The sequence below is a fragment of the Ruditapes philippinarum genome, unplaced genomic scaffold (genome assembly GCF_026571515.1).
Source record: "Ruditapes philippinarum isolate M1 unplaced genomic scaffold, ASM2657151v2 ctg5749_1_1_1_1, whole genome shotgun sequence".
NCBI classification, from domain to species: domain Eukaryota; kingdom Metazoa; phylum Mollusca; class Bivalvia; order Venerida; family Veneridae; genus Ruditapes; species Ruditapes philippinarum.
The window spans coordinates 1-19,548 of record NW_026864599.1 but is presented as its reverse complement, the minus strand read 5'-3'; the positions used below and the strand labels follow the sequence as shown (position 1 = coordinate 19,548).

Below are 19,548 nucleotides of genomic sequence, written 5' to 3'. Positions count from 1 at the left end.
ATATAATATATGGAATTCCTTATCATGAATTCATTTAGTGATATATATAAAATGTTTTAATTTACCCATTAACTTGAATTACATAAATGATTTTTCATTTTATTTACTTATAGGTAAATAGACCTTACCGCAATTTTTCAACATCAACAACTGGTAGGTCTTTAGAAAGAATCTGAAAAAAAACAAACCCATACATACAGCTTATAATTACAATTGTACCTCTTACTGAATGATACAATATAAATAATAAATCTATATTCAGAGCTACAGTGTGGAAACAACTGCTCCATCTATTCATATGTTTTGTAAATTTTCATACATAAACTTGGTTGAATAAATCATCACATATTAGTTACTTTTTACCTGTAATTTACTTTCGACTGCCCCAGACACTTTCATATATAACTTATCAATGTCTATGATAATACCTACATTTGATGAAGAGTAAGTAAATCATAAACATAGCATTTAATGTCAGAAATTTAAAGTAAGATGTTCAATTCTGTTCAAGTGACTATAATTTTTTCTTTGAAATAAATAATTTATTGATGATACTGTACATGAATCTATTTCTGCTTAAAGATTAAATTTGGATAAGAAAGATCTTAACATATGTTGAGCAAGATTTCTCCACATGCATGTGGACCCCTTGGTACCGTCCCAATCATACAAGGGTAAACTTGCAATTTTAGGAACCTTATTTAATATTCTGTAACAAATAAAGTTTTTCTGCTTTTGTTTTTTTGTAGAACTGATTAATACTAATATCAGACACTTTACAATTCAGATCTTCAACAGAAATCCATCTCTACTTTTTAAGACACAAACCAACAAGACCATGCTAGTTCTATTAGATGGCCAGGTATGTCAAACCTTTGAAAATATTAGAGAATTTTAGCTCAAGAAGTTTACTATTGAGGCCATCCTTAAAAAAAAATGTTTGTTTGCAGTAACGCGACCGACTCGAAAAATTTGCCCCTACTCAAAAAATTTTTCATGGTCTGGATAAAATTATTTTTTTTGAATCAGAAAATTATGCCGTGTGCTTTGTTTTCAAATGTAGGTCTTATTAAATTAGAATTCAGTTATCAATTTATTAATTGTTACCAGATTATCAAAGCATATATTGTCCAGCATTTTGAAATTCCATGTTTATTTGGGAGTACAGTTCAATAAAAAAAAAAAATCGGCCTACCTACCCACCTTGAAAATTCTGGGTCGGGTTAGATGGCAAAGTATGTCAAACCTTTGAAAATATTAGAGAATTTTAGCTCAAGAAGTTTACTATTGAATTCTATACTTCAGTAAAAATGGTCAGATAGTTTTAACTTAAACACAAACCTCCTTCTCTGCAATTTGTTCTATAATTTTCCTCAGTTTTTCTTTTCCATTTTTCTTCTCAAAAGTTTTAACAGCAGCTCCTTTCTCAATACCAGCCAATACCAAGTCAAGATTTAAATTAGGCTAAAAATAGACAACCAATCATATATAACAGTACAGCATTCAAAACATTTCAACCAATAACAATTCAAGATTTAAATTAATCTAAAAATAGACTACCAATGATAAGATACTACAATATTTCAGCTGCATGAATGAGAAAATTAATTCTCAAATTTTTTCTCAACTCATTAATTTTGTTCTTTAACAATTGTTGCATGACACTGTTAGTAGAATTGCAACTTTCCAACTCTATTGGTATATGCTTTTGCAATAAAATGTGTAAAATAACCTTCAACAGATTCTCATCTACCTGGATCAAAGGCAGGTTATGTCAGCAACAATGTCACCTCTCAATATATAATGAGTGTGACTAAAACAAGAGCTGTCGGTAGGACAGCACGCTCGACTATTCTAAGCGCTTGATAGTATGACCCTCCAATTATGACCCTAAGTGCATGTGTAAAGTTTCAAGAACTTTGAAGACCTTTAACCTTTAACCAAAATTTCTAAGTTTCAAAGGGGCAAATAATTCTGCAAATATTGCAGGCAGAGTTATACAATTTTGCAAACTGATGTACATTGTTACTATAAAAAAGTATTTTAAATTTCAATTGAATATCTCAAGCAATTATTGAAATATTTGACTTTACAAAAAAACTTTAACCTAAATTTCTAAGTTCCAAAGAGGCATAATTCTGTCAATATTGTAGGCATAGTTATCCAACTTGTCAATCTGATGTACCTTGTTACTATAAATAAGTATTGTAAGTTTCAATTGAATATCTCAAGCAATAATTGAGATATTTGACTTTACAAAAAACTTTAACCAAAAGTTATAAGTTAAAAAGGGGCATAATTCTGTCAATATTGTAGGCAGAGTTATCCAACTTATCAATCTGATGCACCTTGTTACTATAAATAAGTATTGTAAGTTTCAATTAAATATCTCAAGTAATAATTGAGATATTTTACTTTACAAAAAACTTTAACCAAAATTTCTAAGTTAAAAAGGGGCATAATTCTGTCAATATTGTAGGCAGAGTTATCCAACTTGTCAATCTGATGTACCTTGTTACTATAAATAAGTATTGTAAGTTTCAGTTGAATATCTCAAGTAATAATTGAGATATTTTACTTTACAAAAAACTTTAACCAAAATTTCTAAGTTAAAAAGGGGCATAATTCTGTCAATATTGTAGGCAGAGTTATCCAACTTGTCAATCTGATGTACCTTGTTACTATAAATAAGTATTGTAAGTTTCAATTGAATATCTCAAGCAATAATTGAGATATTTGACTTTACAAAAAACTTTAACCAAAAGTTATAAGTTAAAAAGGGGCATAATTCTGTCAATATTGTAGGCAGAGTTATCCAACTTGTCAATCTGATGTACCTTGTTACTATAAATAAGTATTGTAAGTTTCAATTGAATATCTCAAGTAATAATTGAGATATTTTACTTTACAAAAAACTTTAACCAAAATTTCTAAGTTAAAAAGGGGCATAATTCTGTCAATATTGTAGGCAGAGTTATCCAACTTGTCAATCTGATGTACCTTGTTACTATAAATAAGTATTGTAAGTTTCAATTGAATATCTCAAGTAATAATTGAGATATTTGACTTTACAAAAAACTTTAACCAACGCAGACGCCGACGCGGACGCTGACGCCGACGCCGGGGCGACTACAATAGCTCTCATATTCTTCGAATAGTCGAGCTAAAAAGGATTCGAGCACCAGACTAAATACCGTATTACGGTATATACCGGACAAGGCGCTTGAACTATAAAATGCTAAAATCTTGCTTTTTCACCCAACGGAATAAACTTTAAAACGTCTAATTCATCTTTTCACACCGATTTATGTCAGATAATGAATGAAAAATGTAAAAATCGGTGAAAAAAACGATATTTGTCTGTTTTATGATCATGATTTCTGCAAGCGTCTACAGGTATTGCTCCAATCCTGTATTGAGTTAAATCCATATATAATACAACAGAATAATTTGCTGAGTGACTGTACTCTTTTGTACAGATTTTGCGTTGAAACCATACAAACACGATGCTTCAATGAGTTTCTTGTAGCGATCATTTACAAAATCATATCCTACTACTTTGCTTACAGCATAATGATTGTTTGAATTTCTTTTCAATGAAAAGACTACAAAAGCTTACATAATGTTTAAGTAAAGATTCTCTTTCAAATTCTGTTAAACGATCTTCAAAACGAAACCCTCGACTGATGCTTATACTGAGGTCTTCAATAGCAGGCGACTCCTCGGGTAAAATACACGCTACAACATCATCTACTTCTATATTCCAACCATAACAAATACGCCGCTTCCTTTTGGACACATATATCAACACTGAAAATTGCACAATGTTTCTGTTTAATTTATGATTGAAGATCAAAAACAACATTCAACAATGTGTCTATAAACTTATAGATTCCTACACAATCAAACTAAAATAGATTTCATATGAATTATAACATGAAATTAAAAATTTTCCATAGAACTTCTTTACTTATTAAAATGAATAAAATGTATCTCTTCCATTAACAACAGTATTATTTTAAAGACGGAAATCCTTATATTGTTCAAATCTATGGAATTAGGGAATTGTGGCCTAGTAGTTAAGGTATTACCTAAGCTACCTCTCAGCCAGGTAAACTGATGGAATCCTAGGTTTGAGCCTTACAAGAGTTACAACCATGTTTATTCATATGAAATAGTTCCAGGAAGCAGACTTGAGAACAATTGAAATAAACTTCAAATTTTCATATCAATTAAGTTAAATTATATGGGGAAACTGCAGTAGTGAATTACTTTCACAAATTATCAAATTTCAAAAAAGAGCTGCTAGAATAATTTTGGATAAAAGTTTTGATTCCCCATCAAATGAACTATTTAAAGAGCTTAATTGTATGTCCTTTGATCAAAGAATTATGTACAAAAAAGCTATTCTCATGTATAAATCTATAAATGAGCCATCTTTTCCTATTTATATGAAAAATAAATTCCAAATGAAACACAACTTCAACTTAAGATCTGTTCAAAATGAGAAACTTGTCATACCGAAACCAACAACTGAGTACTTTAGGAAATCATTTGACTATTCTGGTCCTAAAATATGGAATCAGGAATGACATCCTAATTATATTCGAAATTCAGATACTTTGAAGAAATTTCAAGCCACATATATTAAGTGGCAATTTTCTATTTAAATGAGTGTACATTTTGTTGTAATAAAAATGCCACACAAGAATAGAATGTATAATGTTTTGTTTTTACAATATTGTTCTAATCTTACTTGTAAAATAATGTATTTTTCATGCCCAGGTTATGAAAATGTGGCTTCTTGATATCTTTTTTTTTTCTGTTTGTGTATATATGTTATTTAAAATGTGTAATGTATATATTGTTATGTATATGCTATGTATATGCTGAGGCCCGCACGGAAGATCGGGAAACCGAATGTGTTAGCCTCATTAAATAAAGTCGTTACTTACTTACTAAATTAAATGTTTATATAGGGAGAATGTATGCATCAAATTTAAAATTGTTTTAATAGATTTAAAATTGGATTACAAATTTACACTAAAGAAACAATATTTCTTCTCTAAAGGTAAACTTACATTGAATCAAAGTGTGCTTTATTGCATTTTCATCGTATCCGTTAATTTTCAGTGTAAAGTGAGTCCATTTTTTTGTAAACTCTTTCTCTTCCTCCTCATAATTCACCACGGCAACAGCGAAACCACGCCCTTCCCACCACTCGAGTTTTTCAGGGAGTCCAAATATCTTCTCCCTCAACAGATTAGCAGATAGGATGAAGTTATTCAGTTCTTGTGTCTTAAGTTTATCTTTCAAGATCTGAGTCTCTTCTTCATTATCAGACTGTATGTATAGAAAGTTTATATTTCAAATAATAAAAAATAACATGTGTGGAACAATGATGTAACAAAGTATCGGTACAATACTGTACTTATAATGATAATTATATTTGGAGTTCATGTGTAAAGTGAACAAACCATGAGGTGATAGGGATCCTTCCCTAAGTGGTTTATTGCAAAAATATTATATTAGAAACAGACCATCATGACATGTTGTACCTCAGTTACAAATGTATGATTTTATTATTAACTACATGTACTTTATTAACAACTTCAACTTGTTTTTTTTCTTTCTTTGTTTTAAAGGCATCCTGAACATAATGATAATGTAAGTTTGAACTTTTATCTTGAATGTTGCAAATTCAAAGCTGGTCAAATTTATTCAATACAAAATGTCAGTACAGTAAGTTAAAATGTCAGTACAATAAAGGTTAAAGGATTTGACAAGAGAACCCACAGTAAAGTATAGTACTATACCTTCAGACAAGCTGCCGAGACATTCACTTCAAATAGACCATTGTCAGAATCTTCTATCTTTATCACCTTAAATCCAGACACAGAGTTCTTACTGGAAGGCTGCTCTTTCTCACCTAGAAAACTAACATGTGAATGGTCACATTTTGCAGTCTCATTTATAAAAACATCATTTTTAGATGATTTGTCACCATCTTCTACATCACCCTGATCTTTTTTAACAATGTCTGGCTCATTTTCATGTGCATCACCCTTTTCATTTGGCCCATCAGAGTCTATTTTATTTTCACTTTCCTTGTCTTTAGCAGTATTACTGTTGTCACTGTCTTCAGTTTCAGTGTCATTCTTTCCTTCTGTCGGTTCCTTTTCTGCTGAACTTTCTGTAGAGGAAATTCCACTGTCACTTTCATGTTCATTAACTTTACTTTCATTTTCACTGTCAGACATTTTCCTTTTTGTGACTTTACCAGTATCAGTTTCGTCATCATTCTTTTCAGAATCTTTATCATTTTTATCTGTGTCACAAATCATCTTTTCTGGGCTTGACTTTCTACTACTTTTCTTTATAGCTTTTTGTTTCTTTTCATCTGCTTTAAGTTGTTCTGTATGAAGTTTTTCTAACTTATCCTTACGCTCAGCCTGAAATAATAAATTTACATAAAACTTTAAAGTATATAGAGAAAAAACATATGTTTGTTTTACATTATCAAATATATATCAATAACAATAGCCACCGTTTTTTTCCCCAGGATTTTAGGAACATGACCCATACCCATGGAATTGGGAATTTCAGGGATGTTTTGTTAAAAATTGGGGAAAAATGAATGATTTAAATTTTGCAGTGATTAAATGAATGCAAAGAATCACTGTCTAGGATTGCATCTTCAAACATTTAAGCGCCATAACAGTGTAGAAGCCCTTATTTTCAAAGATTTTAGAATTGTTATTCAATATTTTTATTTTGTTACATTAAAACTGGGAATTTTTTCCTGTGGATTGGGAAAATACTGTACTATTTTCAATTGGGAATATGACCGAATATCGGCTATAAAATAAGCCAAAATATCCCTGCTGAGAGCTGTCAGTAGGACATCATTAAGGACTATTCTCAGAACAAGATTCTAGATAATGTAGAATTTTCCTAAATTCAAAAACGGCCATAATTCTGTCAATATCCATGTTAAGATTTATGGGCCTTAAACAGTGAAGTGTGTGAAGACTCAAAACATTTCCTTCATTAGTTTTCAAGATATCAACTTGCATGCAGAATCTTAACTGAAGTGATGATGCCCACACCTGGGTGAGTACAATAGCTTTCCCTATTCTTTCAACAGTCCCACTGAAAAATATGTTAACTTTGCTGAAATCTCTTCACCAATATAAAGCTATCATCATAGTTCTAAAAACTAAAATCTTATGAATTCATCTTTACAAATCTTATTCAAAACTCTACAAAAATGAATTTTCTTAGCCAAATAAATTGTAATAAAGAATCAAAGTTTTAAAAAATCCTACATGTATATAACAAAGTTTATTCAAATTACTCAGTTTACTACTGGATCTTTACTGTTTTCTTTTTAAACATGAAATGAACTTGACAAGTATTTATAACATGCATTGATTTTTTATGCAGAATGAAGTTTATTTAAAAGCCAATAAAAAGTGTTCACGATAAATCTAAATTCAACAATAGATTCATTCAGCAAGTTGTTTACAAAAACCATGACCTCTTCTTTATGTTTATGTAACATATAACCTTGTGTCAAGTTCTACTTATTGATAAAGTTTAGTGCCGTAAAGATGTCACTGATAACTGTAAGTTTGCCCTATTTAATCAATTTACAGACAAGTTTTTTTGTTTGTGGTTTTTTGTTTGTTATTTTTTTTCTCATTTGTGACGAAAGATTAATTTAAGCAAAAAAAACACACAAGTCAATGATAATTTTCCATCCTTTTACTGGTGGAGGACAATCAGCGATGCCCATATATATAATATGTATGCATTGTTCGACATTGCCAGTAAAACTGATCCCCTACAAGATAGGTAGATGAGAACTAGTGCTTTAGCCTATTTACTTGACCATTAAAACTGAGCACATTGTCACTTTTAACAATTTAAGTTTCAATAAGAATATCCATAAATTTCAAAAAGAATTACATTTTTTTCATGAATTTATTTTCTTTTCGTGATATATTATTCTTATTTGGAGGCGGACCACTTTAAAACTTGTCAATTAAGTTAATGAGTGTAATGATTTATAAATCTGTTTATATTCTTCTATTTCTGTAACTTAATCAAAGTTTTTGTTTGTTCCAGCTTTACTGGTGGAGGTAGACCTCAGGTGCCCTTCCGTGCATTACTTCAGGCACAAACGGGCACTTGAGTAGAACCACCGATGTTCAGGAAGCTAGCTGGATAGCTTCCTCACATGAAAGAATCCAAAGTCCCTGTCGGGATTCGAACCCACAGCGGTGAGGGGCTAGTGGTTTTTAGTCAACGACCTTAACCACTCGGCCACAGACGTCCCTAATCAAAGTTTAATCAAAGTTTAATAAAGTTCTCTTGTTTGAGGAATACAAAACAGGCTTATTAAATTTATTTACAATAGCAAATACTTCAATTAGAAATTTATTTAAGGATCATTTATAACTGCACTTTGAGACCTATACATATCATATTGAAGTTTTTTTTGTATGTATTTAATAAGCTATCAAACTGAGGTCTTTTGGCTTCAGTCCAAGTTTTTTCACAAATAATACATTAGTGTTCATAACAGTACTTCTTCAGTATTTGGGAAACCAGAAAACATGTAGCATATTTATGACGTCATTCTCACTCCAAACAAAGATTATTTGATAAAACACCTGTCATTTAAACGCATACAAAAACATTTGTCTTATATATTCATAATAAATAAAGACACATAAAATTCAGTACTTTATATTTCATTTAGCAAATTAAATTTTACTAAAATATATGGAGATCACTTGATATTTTTATATTGATCAATGATTTTTCTCACTTTATTGGGAAAAAAGGCCGTAAGCTCTTATTTTCAGGAAGAACCATTGTTTAAATTGCTTTATTGGGAAGTAAAAAAAAACAAGTAAAACTGGATATTTTGGGGAAAACTGCATGATTTTATAGAAAATTCCAACTGGGAAGGGTCCCTTTACAGGCATCTGTTAAATAAGGTGAAAAATCACTTTTGCTAGATAAATAGCTGTATTATAGTGTATATCACTATATATTTACATGCATCTTGATCTATTACTAATCTATGGCTCTCATGGATTTTATTAAACAGATCACACTAGGACAGCGTTTTTGCTCCTCATGATGCCCTGTTCTACCATGTCCATTTGAGTCAAATCAGCCTTTTTTTACCCTAATTTGGGAATGGTGCTAATACTGAACAAATTGGAAAAATGCATCAAACTGGGAATTTTACATAATACACAAAGTATTCATCAGGATTTTTTTTTATCCAAGGAGGCATGAGAACTATGCATAACATACTGTTTATACACTTGTAAACTACGGTATATTTTATAAACAATAAGACACATTACTTAAATAATATTTTTTCCTATTTGACTTGAGAGTTGTACATAAATCATGTTTTAGTGTGAAGTGCTAGAAGAACAAAATGAATTGGGTATAAATATCACTCATGAATGTAGTTATACATTTGTACATGGCTTTTATCACATATCACTTACCAATATAGACGCATCACTGTTTTTGTTTATCTTTTATATATCTATTTCCACTGTGGGTTTGAATCCCGACAGGGACTTGGATTCTTTACAAATGAGAGGAAGCTATCGGCTAGCATATGGAATGTCGTGGTTCTACTCAGGTGCTCGTTTATACCTGAAACAATGCACGGAAGGGCACCTGAGGGCTTCCTTCACCAGTAAAGCTGGAACGTCGCCATATGACCTATTCTGTGTTGGTGTAATGTAAAACTCATTCAAACAGACAAATATACCTATTTTGGAAGTGTAATTCTAAGAATTTAAAAGTCAAAAATTGGGAAATTTGCTGTCTATTTTTATTGGGAATGTTGCCATTTATCAGCCGATATATAAGTTATATAGGAAAAAAAGGGCTGGAAATGCAAGTTCAATTTTAAGGTACCTCATAGAAAGTAACCCAAAAATTCTTTACACTCACCTCTTCCAAAGCTTCTCTAACACGAGGCTTATCTTTTATGATGTCCCTTATACGAGTCTCATAATCATCTTTTATATCTTCATCTTCGAGTTCATCTATTCTAGTACGAACTTCCTTTAAATCCTTAATCAGTTCTTCCTTATCTTTCGTCTCTTGTTTCTTCTTTTTCTTGCTCAATTTACACACATGAATGAATTTATCGCGTTTCTTTTTCAAGCGTTGACACTCCTTACATTTATCTTCCGGCGTGCCATACTTGAATTTTGCAAAATTGTAAAAATCACGAAACATTTCAACAGTGAGTAAATCCCTCCAGTCATCGTCAGGATTCAAATGAGGAGCAAAAAGAGGATTTTCTCCGTCTTTAAAACGAGGATCACCCAACGTCCAAAAATCCAGCGATATGGGTCCATTTTTGTTACCCATAATCTTTTCACTAAAATATTTTGTTCCACAATCGTCTACACAGTTAGGACACATTGTAGTCTCTATAGATTCTTCACGAGATTTATCCGTCAAATTTGGTTGCGGAGGCACCCAATAAGAATCGTCATTTGGATCGTCCATAGTAGGGGCCTCCATCCAGCGAATCAAACATCTACATACTGAACCACCAAAACGTAAATAGACTGGACACAAAATATATACCTGTGAACAATAACATATAACTGTGTTATAAAGCCAAATAGCAAAAGCCATCTGAAATCAAGCTATTAAGCAACCCCTTTCCTCATAACTACTATTCAATTTAATGTCATATAGGGATTAACTTAAACATTGTAATGGCAAAAGTTTATTCATCATATTTATTAATAAACAACTGTATTAAAACTAAGCCCTCTACATAAGTAAAACTTTATGTTAAAGGGACCGCATGACTCAGATTCTAGACATGACAGGATCTGAATTCTTTTTTAGATCCACTCGTCCTGTCCTGTAGGATGAGTAGCTTCAAATTTCTCCTTGTCCTGCATGCTATGCTATTTCTCCTGCAATTTGTGCATGATTTTCAAGACAGGATAGACCACTAGAATTCTCATTATTAGTTTGTTTACATTTAACGAAGGTACACCAGGAAAAAAGCTTGTGTTTAAGGTTATGTATAAAGAGCGCACTTTCGGCTCGATCCCTGCAGTCTAACACTCAATGTTTGCATTTATTGAAAATCTTACAACTGACTATATCATTTAATAAGTGTAATTTTTACCTTTAAGTATGATGACTTCTGATCAGGAGTACCAAAAAATTTTCTAAAAAGTTCACGAGTGTCTCTCGCAAAAAAAGGATCTTTCGCTGAAAAAGAACAAAATGAACTGACTAAATAAGACAGAAATGACACAGTTTAAACTGTTGGTATCAAATGAGACATAGAAGCTAAGGCAAAACTTAATTAAGCAATGCTAAACTTAATCATTAGTAGGTTATTTGCTGAAAAAATTGGTAATTATTGGTTCAGTTATCAATGAAAGTTAAGTGGAACATCTGCTTAATGTATGACCAAAAGTGTTGAAACAAACAAATGAATATAGAATATAACATTCTTGAAATATGATTTTTTAAAATTATTTTTTATAAACTTATATATGTTATATAATTATACTATTACCATTCATGTAGCTCATTGTTTTAAACACACAGCATACAAATGTATCTGTGCTATATGTTATAACATACCTCAGTAAACAAATAACTTGTAAATGTTAAAAAACTATATTATTCATATCAAAAATATAAATAAGCCTGATATAGCAACATTTGACCTTTAAAGAAAGAGGAAAACCCCAGTCCTGCATTCTTTCATAACCCCCCCCCCCCCCCCAGAACTTCAAATAATTCAGCTGAATAATTTCCTGAATGAAAAGTATGACAAATATTCCAGGTTAAATCAACAAAGGTTAAAGTGATTATAGTCAGTAAACTTATCAAAGTGTCAACAAAAATCTTCCCTGTAAGATCTTTTTACCTATTTTGACCTGCTTTGATGTATCCATATGTACTTACCAAATGATTTTGAATCTAATGCAGGAAATTTATCCTGATTCTGGGCTAACCTGGCCACATCGTCTATGAAATTCTTGGCAGTACTTTCTTTACCTTTAAATAACCCATGTACAAACAGCTGATCAAATGTCATATAATGTTACACTTATACACATTTCATAATATGTCAACAACACATTAAGACTGTTATCTCAATATTATACAAAATGTAGGCTAACATTACATAACAAACTATAACAAAATAGAATTTTATATGCACATTACTTCATGTTCATGTATGATACAAAAAGAATGCCTTGTCCATGTTTTGATTTTCAATAATTTGACAAATATATTGTACTTCACCGGCATGTATATTTTAAAAAGTATTACATTATGATTAAAGGCACATCAATTCCAAACAAACTCATATTGGAGTTCCACATAACAGCTGATCAAATGTCATATAATGTTACACTTATACACATTTCATTATATGTCAACAACACATTAAGACTGTTATCTCAATATTATACAAAATGTAGGCTAACATTACATAACAAACTATAACAAAATAGAATTTTATATGCACATTACTTCATGTTCATGTATGATACAAAAAGAATGCCTTGTCCATGTTTTGATTTTCAATAATTTGACAAATATATTGTACTTCACCGGCATGTATATTTTAAAAAGTATTACATTATGATTAAAGGCACATCAATTCCAAACAAACTCATATTGGAGTTCCACATAAAATACTAAACCTGTACATTCGGAGGTGGCTGAAGGCCAATAATACTGTCTCAAATGCATTTTGGGCCTTCACAAAAATTAGAAAACATTCTGTGTCGTATGTGATAATACCAAAACTAATCGCCTCAAATTCAAAATGGACTGTCACAGAAATTTTTTAATGACAACCTTAATACATGTTGAAGATATAAATCAGACTGATTAAAGAAATTGGCTGGCGGCGTGGCCGAGTGGTTAAAACGTCAGACTAGTAATCTAAGGATTGCTGACTGCGTGGGTTCAAACCCGTTGTCTCCTTGAACAAAAATTTTTACATTCATTGCTCAGTACTGGTTGGTTCTAGGAACATATTCTAGAGTGTTTCAATAAGCTTATAGCTTCAAACTTAATCAAACTAAAATAAATTTGTATATTAAAAACTAAGAAATTGACCACCTACCGTCAACAAAATGCTCGTGTATGAAAATGAAAGCTTGATCCAATAGGTTTTGAAACTTGGGAGAGTCAATATTCATCTGTTTTATAATTCCATGCTTTACTGTAAAACTCCGAAATGTAATTTGAAATCGAGTCCAGAATGGTTTTCCCTGAATATTGAAAAAATTAACAAAGATGTTATTTTACAAATCATAAAAAACTAATTCTTAAATAGTTTTGAATTTAATAACATTTTATATTCAACTGTATAACTCAAAAATAACGATTTAAAGGGACTCCACTGAGGTTTTTTAACATGTCCAGACAGAAAATAATTTTAAATTTAATTTTCCATTTGATGTAGGTCTAGAGTCCAGTACTAAGTAGACCATTAATTTTTGTGTAAATTTCAGGTCATCAGCTCACTCTGTTTTTTCCAGAATAATTATTGTGAAAAATGACCAAAAGTTGAAAAGCGTTGCAACACTTTTCACTCAAATCCGACTGAGAATAGCACAAAAATATTATTTTTAACTTATTGTTGAGTATCTCTTAATCATCAATTGCATATCTTTCTGCTTTAATTGCCTCTGTTGATCCATGTACGAAATTCAAATATCTCTTTAAAACTGAGTTCGGTGTTTTTAATTAAAGACACTTTCAAGGCATTTTTACAAATTTGAGGCTTTATTTGTGTAGAAAGAGCCCTTTGAAATAATGTTTGGTTGTTACACAAATTCACTCTTACAATGTTAACAACATTCAAGATATAGACTTCACTGTATAGCTTCTACTGTATTCAATAAAAGGAGGTTGGCAAAGATCTCAAACATCTTATTCTAATAATCATAATTATTAAAAAAAAAATTTAAAAAAAAAAAAAAAATAAAAAAAAAATAAAAAAAAATGTCACTACAAATTATCAATTCAATTATCAATTCAAGAGTGGGGAAATTTTATGTATACGTGTTACATTTAACAATTGTTTTTTTTTCACACAGGAAAAGAGAGAAGTGGCCATTATATAACAGTGGAAAGTATGGGAATTAAATCACAATTTATGTAAATAAAAACAATTAAAAACCTCGATTTAAACATGACTTTTGTATTTAATAGCGGTATCTGACATAAGTTTTCTAGCACTATATAATAATATGATTTTGATGAAAATTGAGGAATAAATGATGCCAACAAATATGTTTAGAGAACAATAACTGAATTATGATTTTATGGCCTTAACATTTTACTTGTAAATAATATTTATCCCACTAGTTATAAAGCTATCAAGAGATAACTACAATTTCAGTTCTTCAAATAAAAACTAATTACTTCAACCATTATTTTCTAGCTTATTTCAACATCCCTCGTATTGGTCTTTAATATAATAATCCCATATGAAGAAAATTGTCACAGCCAAAAAAAATCAATTTTTGTCCAATGAAATGTTATATGTTACAAATTGGTCTTTATTCCCTACAAGATGTTTATGATAAGCTCACCTGTTCCCTCCACATTGTTTTAAAGGCATCTTTGTGGCGTTGATAGAACAGGTAGTCGGTGGGTCCAATCTCTATGTCAAACAGTTCAAGATCCGTGTCTGAAAGCCGTATCTTCCTCATCTTGCCTCTACTCCTACCTCACCAAGGCAAACAACTTCCACACCTCTTGTACAATATTCCCTCTTTAAATATACTCACAACTTCCCCTCCTGATGTCCCTTTGACAAAACTTTATTTTATCCCTTATTCAAGTAATTCTCACTATACAAGTGTTTTCTTCCAATCTCCACTAAACAACTTCTCTTTACTTCCTCTTCACAACTTCTCCTTCAAACACTTGTTTATGCTATTTTCCAGAAGTGATTGTCTCAATGCACTCTATACTACATGTATTTGTCTGATAAGATTTATCTAAAACATAAAAAATAAAATAATTTAAGTTTTAACAATCATGATATTAATCAGTAAAGCAATAATTAACATGTGCATTCAGTCTGACGATTCATCTAGTTACTAGTATTATAATAAAAGTATAAATTTTTGCAATGAATAATATATCTACATGGGGCGTATGGTTGATAGACAACAGTTTAACCTCAACTACAATCATAACTTTACAATGTAACTAATCAAATAAAAATCAGACAAAAACTTCTTTGTGTAAAATTTCAAAACTTCAGATTTACCGATATAAAGTTCATGTAAGAGCTTCCTTAATAAAACAATTTTAAAAAATAAATAAAAATACTGTCAATTTAAAGCCTTATATATTATATTACATATAAAATAAGTGAATGTTTACATATTTTTTAAAAGTAACAAAAATTATGTAGATCTTATCAAAATACTTTCACCTTCCGTTCAAATATTATTCTCCTTATAACTATATAATGAAACAGTGAACTACATTAAATTCCTTTTTCAAAGTAGGGGAATTTATTCATAATTTTGAATGTTATTTTTAGAATTGAGTAATACAAGGGTGTAGGAGAAACTTGATATATGTTAAAGCCCTTGTCTGTTTCTTAAAAAATGGAATAATTATAATCCTTGATACATTTCATTTTTAATATATAATTTCCTTTATAATTCAGGATGCAACATGTTGCATCATCAGCAGATGGCACAGATCTTGGTCTGCATTGGTTGGTTGCATGCAAGGTTTACATTTTTCATCTGAGGCAACTGCTGTGCTAACAGGGCCTTTTTATCACAGGTTGGCCCTTAATTTTTGGAAAAAAATTACACAACATATTTGCAAATTGGGAAGAAAAAGCTTAATGCAAATTCAATTTTTAGGGAAAACTGCCTGATTTTAAACCATTTTTCATTGGGGAAGCAGACCTATAATGGCCGCTGCTATGGAAGGAAAAAAGCCCTGGTTAATGAAAACAACCGATTTGGCCAAAGGTCAAAGAGGATATTTCAATCTACAGGCTGAAAATTCAACAGATTTTAACAGCATTTCAACCGATGATATGGATCGCCCATTTGTTAATAATGAAATATATATATATTATTTCCTGTAAAATATACTATTTCTGAGAGCAACACGCCTGCCTTTTAGATGCTCTCCATAAACAGGAAGTTTCCCTTTGAAACACAAACTTGTTTCTATTTTCTAGTGTCCTCTTAAAATATTGAATCATTTGCCATTTTTGTCATATACAAGTGTTTACTAAACCTTGTAGTAAAAGGGAGGCTGAGCTATTTACAAGTGTTTACTAAATAACCATGACAACATAAGGGAAACAAGCATTTGATAGTATTGCGGGCAATACAGTAGTCCCCTACCGGTCCCTCAAAAAGTTCTTTAATTGTCATACACTCCTGTGTATTGCCATTTATAATGAATTTGAGGATGAAGTCTGTATTTGAAAATATCAACCACAAAACATAATAAAATAAGTTTGTCTATATCACAGTAATGTGTTAAGTTTCCATGCTTAGTAAGGAAATTATGTTTATACAACCTTGTCATATTATTACGATGTGGGATTTTAAAGTAAATCCTATAAGGAATGAAGAAGTTGGAGTGAAAATACCAGTTTCTCTAAAAAAATCTAAGTTCAAGGGGGACATAATTCTGGAAACAGTCTTGCTAGAGTATTTAACCTTCTCAAAAATGTCGACTGATAATAAGAAACATATATATGAAGTTTGAAGTAGATACATTAGGAAATAAAGAAGTTATTTAAAAAAGACAACATTTTTTCCCCTAAAAAATCTAAGTTCAAGGGAGGTAATACTGATATTTTTTGTGCTAGAGTTATAAACCTTGTCACATATGATGTGGTTGATGACCAGAAACTTATATTTAAAGTTTGAAGTAAACACCTTAAGAAATAAAGAACATATAGTGAAAAAGCTGAAAAATTTAAATCAGAAAATTTGAAATTCAGGCTATTTGTTGCCATAGCAACCAGAATTTTCAACATAGGAAGAAAAGAAAAAGATGTGCATAATCTTCAGACTGCCATCTACCCATATTTCAAGTTTCATAAAAATATTTTCAGTACTTTTTGAGTTATCACTGGATCCAGTTTATGTGTTAAATTTGCCATATTTTCAGACTATTTGTTGCCATAGCAACCAGAATTTTCAACATAGGAAGAAAAAAAAAAGACGTGCATAATCTCCATACTGCCATCTATCCATATATCAAGTTTCATAAAAATATTTTCAGTACTTTTTGCGTTATCGCGGGATCCAGTTTTGTGGACGGACGGACGGACTGACAGACTGACAGACAGACAGACAGACGGACGGACGGACAGACGGACGGAGGGTAAACCTAAAGTCCCCTCCGGTTAAACCGGTAGGGGACTAATAATGTCTGTTTATACTTAATAGTTAAAAGAAATAAATACAATTTTTCAAAGTATGCAAGCTGGCAAAAAATATTTCTTCTATCATCAAAACAACATCTTTACTTTTTCAACTAATAAGCGTCAGAGATATTTTTTTCCCTTTCTGTAGAAAGGCCAACAGGTTTTATAATATCATAATAATGGATTCAGAACTTGTAAGGTGCTTACAACATGGCTTAAGATTCAAAATTTTGAAGTTTTTAAACTGCAAAATATCTTACATTGGAAGTGAAATTAAACAGGTAAATAGATGTAAGGAAAAGAATTACATTTTTGAAGTCACAAGATAAAATCAAGGAGTAAATGACTCCCAAACTTCCACTTATGGAAGCCCCGTACAAACTGATGATATTAAATAGTGGTCACTGTGAAATATTTGGCGTTTAAGGTACACAATGACATGCTACAAAATGTAAACAAAATGATGACATGCTGCAAAATGTAAACAAAATGGAATATTGACTTCCTTACAAAAAACTTAATCACTTTAACTGTACCGAGAGCAAAAAAGAAGGTTCAGAGCCAAGTGTACTTTTCTGGAAATTGTCACAGGAGGCTAATATTATGAGGCTTAAATTAGGATATAGATATTTGCTTTTTAGGCTTAATGGGGAACTTGGACCATAAAATAACTTGTATAAATATCTTACTCACATTCTTTCTTATTTCAATACTGAAATCCTTTAAACCAATTTAACAAAGCAAAGTTGCAATAACAATGTGGCCAATCTTGCAAGAACATCATGGCCAATCAATTGCATACATAAAATTAACAAAGCTAAAAATTTCAAAACATGAAATTTACAAACTTTACCTGAAATACTGGATAAAAGGCTATAATCCTCTTGAAACAGGTTGTCACTCCACACTTCACATCATTTCAATTCACACTAAAGAATTTCAAATGTATCTGGAATGAATAAAAAAAAAAAAAAACCTTTTAATGCTGTTTATCTATAAAACCAAATATTTCACACTGCAAAACACTGTTTACATTCTTTTCATCAAATACTAAAGCACAGTTTCTAAAACAAGTATTTATATCAAGTATAATACCACTTAATCATGGTTTTTTATTCTCTATTTCTATTAAATATTTTCTCCTTTTCATATTTCACATGAGGATTTTTAAACAGCATAATTTATACAGTGTCAAAAATAAAATCAATATTTCAAAAATTCGTTTTTACTTTAAAGTAAGTCTCGCCAACACAGTATGCTTTGCCAACACAGTTTGTTTACATTAATACAGTAGTGAAGACCAAAAATAGAAACAGATGTTAAAAACCCAGCCTAAAAATAGAAAAGAATACACTATTCTAAGATCGTTCTCTTAAACATTTTATAAAACTTCTCTAACTTTTGTATTCAACAGTTCGCCTTTGTTCATAATATTTAAAACCTTAAAAAAAATCTACCAAGTAAGCTGTCCACAACAATTAATTGCTTTTTGAAACAGAAAAAATCAATATCTATATATACTTGTTTAAACATAGGTTTGAACAATATCCAACTTTTGTAATGATTTGGGTCAGAGGTCAGGGTTCAAGTAGTGTTATCAAGTTTCTAGTGTCTGTATGGTAAAATCCTTAAAGTGTATAAAGCTATATCTGACGGTTTATCATTTGTTAAATTTTAATTTGCACGGCTTTTAGAATCAAGTAAAATAAGCTAAAACAAATAAATGAGTAATGGATGGGAGCTGATAACTTTGATTTAGGATTTTAAAATCTTCCGATTCTCGTTTATTTATTCGTCAATAACAGAAAACGGAAATTGTCGGAAAAAATTACGGACGATCCCGGAGTAGACCGGAAAAATCGGATACATTCGCTACTACAGTACAAAATGGAGTCGAGCAGCAGCACTGTAAGTGGTTTTTAAATGTTTATCATTATTTCATCGTGCTTTTGCAGATATTTGATTGCTATTTGCGATCATTTTAATGTCTTTAACATTTCCATATACTGGCTTATAGTACGGTTGATTGAAAAGTTTCAATTTTCTCGATAATGTGAAAACTTTGAAAG

At 30.8% G+C, this 19,548-nt stretch overlaps 1 protein-coding gene across 2 annotated transcripts in view; it reads right to left on the bottom strand.

Moving 5' to 3' along the window:
- Positions 1-19,024, bottom strand: part of LOC132726238 (titin homolog) — a 28,561-nt gene extending 9,537 nt beyond the window's left edge. Inside the window, exons 1-12 of one of the 2 annotated variants that reach the window (XM_060711514.1) lie at positions 19,001-19,024; positions 18,333-18,428; positions 14,649-15,059; positions 13,172-13,319; positions 11,995-12,087; positions 11,201-11,286; positions 9,994-10,641; positions 5,817-6,452; positions 5,082-5,343; positions 3,620-3,810; positions 1,342-1,464; positions 129-172 (exon numbers count right to left, since the gene is read on the bottom strand). In XM_060711514.1, coding sequence (XP_060567497.1) covers positions 129-172; positions 1,342-1,464; positions 3,620-3,810; positions 5,082-5,343; positions 5,817-6,452; positions 9,994-10,641; positions 11,201-11,286; positions 11,995-12,087; positions 13,172-13,319; positions 14,649-14,768 — 2,351 coding nt within the window. In that variant the 5' untranslated portion in view covers positions 14,769-15,059; positions 18,333-18,428; positions 19,001-19,024. Of the gene's footprint in view, positions 1-128; positions 173-1,341; positions 1,465-3,619; positions 3,811-5,081; positions 5,344-5,816; positions 6,453-9,993; positions 10,642-11,200; positions 11,287-11,994; positions 12,088-13,171; positions 13,320-14,648; positions 15,060-18,332; positions 18,429-18,708; positions 18,826-19,000 lie in introns of those variants that run through there. The other variant, XM_060711513.1, reaches the window with a different exon arrangement.
- Positions 19,025-19,548: the final 524 nt, after the last annotated feature.